Source organism: Grammomys surdaster, unplaced genomic scaffold (assembly GCF_004785775.1).
Source record: "Grammomys surdaster isolate TR1022 unplaced genomic scaffold, NIH_TR_1.0 126178, whole genome shotgun sequence".
Lineage (NCBI taxonomy): Eukaryota > Metazoa > Chordata > Mammalia > Rodentia > Muridae > Grammomys > Grammomys surdaster.
This window is the reverse complement of record NW_021620984.1, coordinates 9,181,532-9,190,950: the sequence shown is the minus strand read 5'-3', so window position 1 is coordinate 9,190,950 and position 9,419 is coordinate 9,181,532. Positions and strand designations below refer to the sequence as shown.

At 44.6% G+C, this 9,419-nt stretch overlaps 1 protein-coding gene across 2 annotated transcripts in view; it reads right to left on the bottom strand.

The window, feature by feature from the left end:
* Positions 1 to 874: 874 nt before the first annotated feature.
* The window catches only part of F11 (coagulation factor XI), a 32,139-nt gene continuing 23,594 nt past the window's right edge, over positions 875 to 9,419 (bottom strand). The window contains exon 16 of one of the 2 annotated variants that reach the window (XM_028757646.1): positions 875 to 1,170. In XM_028757646.1, coding sequence (XP_028613479.1) covers positions 1,153 to 1,170 — 18 coding nt within the window. In that variant the 3' untranslated portion in view covers positions 875 to 1,152. The remainder of the gene's footprint in view (positions 1,171 to 9,419) is intronic. The other variant, XM_028757647.1, reaches the window with a different exon arrangement.

Here is a 9,419-nt window from a genome sequence, read left to right as displayed (position 1 = left end):
GAAGTCAAATAAACCTTTACTTGTGGCTCTGTGGGCCACAGAGTTCTAGATTATCCAACACTCAAGATGTGAAGGTCACAAAGACAAGGAGCTCAGCGTCCTTCTCAGCTACATGGAAAGTTTGAAGCCAGCCTGGACTATATGAGCTTTTGTCCTGAAGAAGGAAAAGGAGGAAGAGAAGGAGAAAGAGGAGGAGGAAGAGGAGGAGTCAAAAGAGAAAGAAGAGGAGGAAGAGGAAGAGAAGAAAGAGGAAAAGAGGGGGAGAAGGAGGAGAAGAGAAAGGGGAGAGGCCGGGAATGGAGCAGGGAGGGGGAGGAAAAATTTGGGTCGATACTGCCAAAAAAAAGCTAGCCAGTGTAACAGCAGTTTCTTTTGTAATGGCCGTCAGGTTCTGTTATTTTGTAAAGGCCGGCCGGTTCTGCTGCTCCAGTCTGCAGGTCAGGGTCTAGCAAGAGAGAGAGTGGGGACGGAGGAAGGGGAAAAAGGGGTGAGAGACGCAAAAGATAGATACAAGACAGAGTCCAGTGGAGTCTCTTCAAGTCTCTTCTTTATTCTCCTCTCTTCTTCTATATTCTCCTCACTCCTTCAGTCTCCTGACACCTCCCACCTTCCACCTTCTACCTTCTACACATAGAAAGGAAATCTTGGGTATTTATACCCTTTACCACGTAACTTTCCCTCATGGACAAGCTCAACTGAAGCCACTATGTCACGTGTCTTGTAGCCATGGATACCAGGAACACCTTGCAGCTGGGGGCACTAAACAGTGTAACAAGATGTTCATCAGAGTGCACTCAGCTATTACAGGCTGTTGAAACAAGTCTCTTGTCAGGGTATATGGCTCGAGATGGCTGTAAAGATGATAGCCACTTTCTGTTAAGAGTCAGCTCCCAACAGCCAGGGTAAAATATATGAGCAGATCTTAGTGTTTGACTTTGATGGGAATAAAGACAAGTTCTAATAGAATTATAGACAGTGAGTGCTATGATCGTGAATTTTCAGTTGGAAACAAAGATTTTATTGGGAATTGGACTGGAAGCTTTTCCTTTAATGTTACATTCTAGGGAGTATTATATCCTTTGTCCTCGATTTCCCAGTCCAGGTGACAGGAAAACATTCATGCTGTGGCATGGTTACTGCTGTCTGCTTCTATCAGGTTGACGGGGGAAACTAGAACAAAGAGCAGAGCAGAAAGGAATGTGTGAAAGTTATGAAAGTTAAGCAATTTCTCAAGAAAAGGAGCTGTGTGAGCATTTAAAACTGTGGGCAAATATAGTATCATTAAAAGAGGCTCCGTGCTCTCTTGATACAGTAAGAAAGGTATCTTGGGGGCATTTTTGTTGGTGAGACTCCATACATCCTAGGATGCAGTACATAAAGCATAAATTAATTTAAAAGACTTTCCCTAGGAAAGAGAGTGCCTTAGTGGGGGTGAGGGGTGGGGGTGGGAGTCTACTCAGGGAAGGATTTTCCCATTTTCAGCTGCCCAAAGACACAGAAGCCATGGCAGCTATGGACCATGGAGGGCAATGCCAGTCATAGCCATAGAGGAGACAGAAAGTTCTCAGTCTAACAGGAGACCTTGATCTCATTTATTTGGTGCTGGTTTCTCAAGCACACACAGTGCAAGAGTTATCAAATCATTGTTATGAAGAATATTAATCAGATTAGTAAGCTTGTTTTATAGCATGTGTGGGGAGAGTTGCCATTGAATGTGAATTCAGACAAGAGCCTCAACCCAACTTTGCGCTACAAAACTAAGATTCTCATCAGGTACAAGTCACTGTAATCATCCTGGCAAGAATGAAGGTGACCTAAAGAGTCTCTTGTGACCCTCAGTTGGTGATCAGAGTACTGTTACAGTAGACTTCAAGAAATTAGAATTTCCCTAGAATCCTACTCTGTAAGAGAGTCTGAGACCCAGGGACTAGCCAGAGCAGGAACGTATCTCCAGACAGCAATCACACCCTGCAGGAGATCTTGCAGCAGACTGGTACTGTGACCATAGCAACAGGCAGGAGCCCACCATAACCAAGGTTGCTTAGTTATGCATGCCTCTGACTCTCTACTTAAACCTGATCCTATTGTTAACATCTTGAGGGCAGACTGGGTGTGGCTCACTGGACCTCTCTGTTCTTCTCAATGTGCCTCATTGAATGAATTCCCTTTTCTCCTTTTATTTTTACTATAACTTATGTATTTAACTGGCTCACTGAGGATGGGTTGTGTATGTTAGAGATGACAAAGCACAGGTTCACCTTAATAACTTTGGTACAGCACTAATGTCCCTAAATACAAGTGTCTGATTATTCCAGTGTGATTTCATTAATATGCAGGTGGAGAGCTAGATGCTTCTAGATGTCCATCTCTCACACCCCTTTTTGCAGGGAGAGACTCAGTAGTAACAGTATCTGAGATAGCTCACGTAGCTCCACTGACTGCGGTGTTGGGTACTGGCAGGACTTTGGAAACAGCATCATTTTATTTTTCTTTATTTCAAAACACCTTTGAAACCCATCTCAAGCTTTACTCTGCAAGTTTTTAAATCTCAACATTTGGTTAACCTTCAATAGAATCTCTCTGGAGAGTAGACAAATTCATGGCTGCCCTTTGAGAGGCTCTACCAGCAGCTGACTGAGACAGATGCAGATACTCCCAGGCAGCCATTGGACTGAGGTCAGGGACCCCAGTGGAAGAGTTAGGGAAAGGACTGAAGGAACTGAAGGGGATTGCAACCCCATAGGAAGAACAACATATCAACTAACCAGATCCCAGAGGCTAAGCCACCAACCAAAGAGCATACATAGGCTGGTCCATGGTCCCCTGCTACAGATGTAGCAGAGGACGGCCTTGTCTGGCCTCAGTGAGAAAGGATGGGCTTAATCCTGTGGAGACCTGATGCCCCGGGTAAGGGGGATGCTGTCAGGGTGAGGTGGGAGTGGATGGGGGAGCATCCTTTCAGAAGCAAAGGAGAAGGGGCTGAAAAACTCGAGGAGGGGGGATCAGGAAGGGAGGGCAACGTTTGGAATGTAAGTAAGTAATTAATAAAAAAATTACAAAAAATAATTCAGAGGGAGGACTAGAGAATTTTGAGGAACGTGGTTAGTGATGAGAGGGGCCCAGGAGCCAGGTAACTCAGGACCTTAAGAACCCGAGGGTAATAAGTATGGATTTAAATAAAAATCAAAGACCTAGCAGGGTTTTCATCCAGAAGTACATAGTTGGACTTCATTTTGAAAGCTTGGGTTACTTTTTAAAAATTTGTAGTGTAAAGGAGAAAAAGGCGATGGTGGTGGTGTGCGTTAAGAGACTCTCAGTCTGAAAGAAATGATGATGGTGGTGGTGGTGGTGGTGGTGGTGGTGGTGGTGGTGGTGGTGATGGTGGTGGTGGTGGTGGTGGTGGTGGTGGTGGTGGTGGTGATGGTGGTGGTGGTGGTGGTGATTTGATGTTGATCTGTATTGCTGAAGATGAATACTTGCTATTTTGTATGCCTTTTCCTTAAGGCATAGCATGATGGTCCCATTGGCTTCCTGAAGTAGATATAACTTTGGCCCAGTTGCTATGGCAACCAAGTAAACAAAACAACACTGTGATAGGTAGGTCTGAATGTCAACAGAGCTATTAATAATCTGAACAGAGGTGAGGGGCTCACCTCTCCTCTGGGATTCCAGGCCTTATTTCCTTCTATCTTCTTCCCCAGCTGCAAACGACTTTGGAATCGTAGCGTATACGTTACGTGAAGTGTTAAGTGAGGATGGGATTCCAAAAATAGCTTCCATGAAGTCATCGGCCATCACGGAATGGAACTTCTCAATGGCATCTGGTTGGAGTCACCCCAAGCCCTGTGAAGAGCCCCTTACTTACATTCTATGGGCTAGCCAAACCAACTCATCAGTTTGCCTAGCTGGGACTTCAGGGAAATCCTAATTCTGTGTGCTGTCTTTCCATCTGGAATGAACACGTGCTTGTTCACACCTCCCTAGTAAATATCAGTGCCACATGTGGACGAATGCAAACACAGTAAAGTTGAAAGCAAAGGCTTTGATGACCGATCAATATGGAAAGAACTTAAGGATTTCTCACCGTATGCCATGAATTGAAATGAACTTAATAACTAAAGATAGAGAAGATATCAGAAGGGACTGCTCACTCAAATGTGTAGTTGATGTAGTAGTGTATCTAGCACTACCTGGCTTTCCTTGCCCTCTAAGAGATAAATAAGAACACAAGGTTAATTTTGCTGAATGTTACCACGTTGCTCACACTGGGAGGATCAGTGATTTATTTGAAAGGAAAGCATGCCTCCCTACACAAGCTATACATCTATGAATATGATAAGTTGGAAAGATCAAAGCCAAATATATGGATATATTTGCTGGGTCATATTCCTACTCTCAGTTTTCCACAGGTAACGTCAGCTGTCCACTCATCTGTCCTCATCAGTACTAAGAGTTGCTGTGTGGGCCCGGAAGTGAGTATGTTAGACCAGCTTCTAGTGAGCTGACTGTTGTGTGACACTATAGGAAGCAGCGGCCTTTCATCTCTCTGGAACCGTAAGCCCAAATAAACTCTTTCTCTGGTAAGTTGCTTTTGGTTAAAGTGCTCTCTCATGGCAATACAGAAAACCAACTAATATGCAAAACATAAGAAATAAATAAAACTGTATCAGGGGACTGGTTAGTAGAATTAACAAGCAGCAAAAGCATGGGGCTAAGAAGGCTGGTGACTGCTGGGAACGGGGGCTTCCACAAGACACTATCAGCAATCTGTGTACATTATGTATGTAGATTGTATGCATATGTACATGCCTACAGTATATACATATATACAGGTATCTGTACACATACAATGCACACCTATATCTTATACATATAATCTACATACATTGGCACACTCAGGCCTTCAGTGTTGTCCATAAGACCCATGGCTAGAGCCCCAGGCCTCCACTGTGTCTGCAGACCTCTGTCAGGACAAGGTCTCTCCTCTCAGCACACTTCCTGTTCCAGGCACACAACAGGGCACCTGAGGGCTGGGCTACACAGTGAGCAGGAACAGACATGGCTGCCTTCAGTGCTTGGCATTCTTTGCCAGGGCTTCGTGCTGCTGACAGCGTGTGGGTTAACAAGAGGAAAAACAAGCAAGGCTATTACCCCTGCAGTCCACATCACACCAGTGAGAAGCTACTGTCTTGGAAAATCACTTTCAATCTACTCACTGGGTTAGGATCAGTATGGAAATACTATTCCAACAATGACAACATAAGTCCAAGAATGACAAGGCAAAAGGGAGCAGGGAGTTTCAGACTAGAGAGTAAAGCCAGCTGGATTCCACTGACACCTGCTGGTCTCACATCTGGACAGATGAACAGCTGTCCCCCAGCAAGGGAAGATCTGCATCTGTCTGAAGGGGTGGGTTAGAAAGACCTTCTATCTGTGTGGCTCACCGCCTTCCCTCTCTGCTTGTTCGCTCGGCAGGCCATTTGAGCCTGCTTGCCCCTTGCAGGCAGGGCACCACGGCATGCCACTCTAAACAGGCCTGGGAGCCAGACACACAGATGTTCGCTGGATCTCGTCACGGGACTCAGCACAGCTTGATCTCCCACACTGAGGGCAGGATCTGAGGAAGGGCTGATTTATGACTTTGTTATAGGGTGCTCCAGCTGAGATTGGCACCTTAGGGCTCCCTGCAGAAGAGAGTGTAAATGAGACTGAGCAGGGAGTGGGTTTCCAGCTGTTTCTCTGCTGCTTTGGAGGGTAGCCTGAGATCATCTGTACACAGAGTCACTGCGCCCCCTGCTGGGCTTTTTATGGAAGCGCTGGGGATTTCACACTTCTAGTGTCTCCTGAGTCTACCCCTAAACATTCTGGTCATCGGTATCCCAGTTTGCGTTATCCAACACCCAACTAGACGACTCATTTAGAAACACGGTCCGTGAGTTAGCGCTTTCTTTCCCTACCTCAGGCAGTCGCTCTTTCATGTGAGATGAACAACTTCATTCTGACGGCAGGTCAGCAGCTCTAGGTGGCTTTCTGTGTCATTGTCACAAAATACTCAAATCTTCAACCTCAAAACAACTGGTTCCTATGAGCTCCATGGTTGGTGTGTGACTCTGTTAGGATGGGCAAGGAGGAGCCACGGAAACAGTTGGTAGGAAACCTCTAAAGAGGGATCTGACCCTTGGCGTGTTGGAGTGACTGAATCTGTAACTGCCTATGAATATGTATGCACTGTATGTATGCATGCTCATGTGTGTGTATGTGTGTATATGAGTGTATGTATGTTTATATTGCTGTGTGTATGTATGTGTGCAAATGCCGTGTATATATGTTCTGTGTATCTATGTGTATATGTGTATTGTGTAAGTGTATATGTATATTTTATTGCTGTGTATATATGCAAATGCTCTATGTAGGTGCTCTGTGTATCTCTGTTTGTGTGTGTTGTGTATGAGTGTATACATGTTTGTATTGTGGTGTGTGTATGTTCCCAAATGCTGTGTGTGTATGTGCTCTGTGTGTATTGTATATGTATGTGTACCTGTGCTATGTGTGTATGTATACATGTATATATACATATACATGTATGTGTACATGTGCTGTGTGTATGTATGCATGTGTATATACATATACATGTGTGTGCATGTGCTGTGTGTATGTGTTTTGGGGTGTGCTAACCAGATTTGTGTTATTATGTAAAACTATACAAGAGACAGCCTTCTTAATAAGAAGAGAGCTTTATTTAGCTCTCTGTTCGCCATGTTCAAAGGCTGAGTGCCTGCACATGCTAACTAGACAGAAATAGTAGATGGCCCGGATAGCACGGTTGGCATATGTGGGCGAGAAGCGAACCCTTGAGCTAGGAAGTGGAGAACCACAGAGACTGGCATTCCACCATCACCTTGAGGGTCAAGCCTCCATAGACCTTCCACTAGATTTGACTTCTCAAAAGACCCCAGAGCCACTTCGTCCAGCCACACCGGAGGCCAAACCTGTAATGGTCGGCCTTTGTGGGTATTCAGCCAACTAACAGCCAAATGCACTTCCGTCTTCTGAAGTCCTTAGTCAAACTGTTTCCAAAAACAGTAAGGCATAATTTGAGTATTACTTGTAAGTAATCATGGTGTAGGTTCTGCAGCTTGGATACAGATGATGCTGAAGTGAGGAGATTTGAGGACAGCAGACAAGACTGGTGCAGAGCCTCGGTAGGAGCAAGATGGCAAAAGACAGCGCTTTTGATGGAGCTCCTACTGTGCCCTAGGAGCGTCTGCAGAGGGCAGCTTGGTGCTACCAAGTAAAGAACAAGAGCTGGGGATTTGGGAAAGTGAAGAAACTGCTCACTAGGGAGTAGGTATTTACAATTATATTGCTAAGGAATAGATATTTACAACAATTCCATTGCATTTGAAAAGTCAAGTACCTCGAAATTGAAGCAGTTTGATTTAATAGCCCCTGATATTACCTTCACAGGGAATTTGTTTAAATCTGCAGATTATGTTATGGCCTCCTGCTTGGATTTTTGACGGCAATGGAGAAGTATAGAGGCGCCATCTAGTGGACAAATAAAGTATTTGCAAACTGAATGCTAGACCTCAGCTGGTGGCCTCTCTCTCAGCAGCTGGGATGTTCTGGAAACTTCAGGAGGTGGGAAACACCTGGAGGAAGAAGTTCACTTTTTCCTGTCCTGCCATCTGGTTCCAGTCCACCAGGCCCCAGTATTGGGGGTCAAGTTACAGGAGACTGGACTTAGAAGCTTTCTCTGAAGTTCCTGACGTTGAGCAGTGAGTCTCAGGGACCAGAGAAACAGTTAACACATAGTTTCGAACAATAACATTCTACAGGTCAAGGTCGGAAAAATACTTCGGTGGGATCAATTGTTCTGTAACAGACAGAGGAAACTTGTCTATGGGAATCAGAGCTAGCACCAGGAGAGAGAAGATTAAGTGAGAAAAATGCCAGATAGTATACAGCTGTGCAGCTCGTTGATGTGAAGAAGTGAATCTTCTCGTGTTTTTTTTCCTTATAGCTCCTAGCATTTTTTATGTACTAGATATTCAGAATTAAGATGTTGCACTTGTACTAAAAAATTAAGATGTAAATGTTTCTTAAATATTTCTCAGAGAAGACAGAAATATTCTCCATGGTGTTCAGCTTAAAAATCTCTCTCTCTCTCTCTCTCTCTCTCTCTCTCTCTCTCTCTCTCTCTCTGTGCTATGTGAAGTGTAATAAATAGGTTATAAAAGGTGCCAGCATCCGCTTGTTGGCTGTGAGATTGTGACTACATTCGACCCCAGTTCTGTCTGCTCTAGAAGCATTTTGGATCCAGCCTGCTTATGCCACGTTCGTTACATTGATCTCTGGCTTTTGCTTGTTTGATGTGTTTTGTCTCGCTTGGGACCATTCCCTTTCCACCCCACTCTCTTAGCTTCTGCTAACTCGTCTTCCTTGTCATTTCTTAGGACCCTTTGCATCGTGCTCATCTCTGTTGGAAAGTATAGATTTTGTACAACTGTTCTCGTCGGTTCATACTAAATCAACAAATAGACTTCATGAAACAAGGCCTAATTTATTGGCTGGCACTTAAGTCCACAAAGCTCAACAAGACACTCTGACGTAATTGTGCACAATAAATACTTTTCGTTTGGGCAACTTGTATAGTTATCAATGCTGACTGAAAAGGATGTGGGCATAGTAAAAACACTATATTATTGCCCCATGCCAGTACTAAAGTCGGGTACTTAGAATACAGTGAGATGTTTGAGGAGGCTGAAGCCTCCACCAAAACCATGTTCGATCCCAAATTATCTCCCCCTGTAGTATGTATGCTTCAACATTCATTTCTGTCTAGTACATTCATTGCTCCGCTCTCTGTAAACTCACACTCATGGGCAGATCTCAGTAGGTTTTGGAGGCAAGGAAATCAGTACGGTGTGTCTTCAAGGGAGCACTTCCTGGAAAACTGCCCTTCCTTATAGGCGGCGCATATGGAAATTGGGAAGTCTGCACTTAAACACCTGCAATGGCGCTTATCCAAACCAGTTTGAGAAAATGCAGAGAGAAGATTGAAAAGGCCACAAGAGGGCTCAGTCAGAAAAAAAAAAAAAGCTTGCTTAGGCAAACTTGAGGACTCAAATTTGATTCCCGGCATTTACAGGAAATCTGGACAGCTGGCTTGTGACATGGCTAAGAAGTTACAGACATTTGTCATCAAGCCTGAGTACCTACTGTCTATCCCTGCATCCCTGGATCTTACATGATGGAAGGAGAGCACTGACTTCTGAACACTGTCCACTGAACTACACACACACACTTTATGACTTGCACATGGGCACGGGCACACTCACACCCAACAAAAGATGGGAAGGGACAGAGAGAGAGGGAGGGAGGGGTGGGAGAGAGGGAGAGAGGGAGAGGGGGAGAAA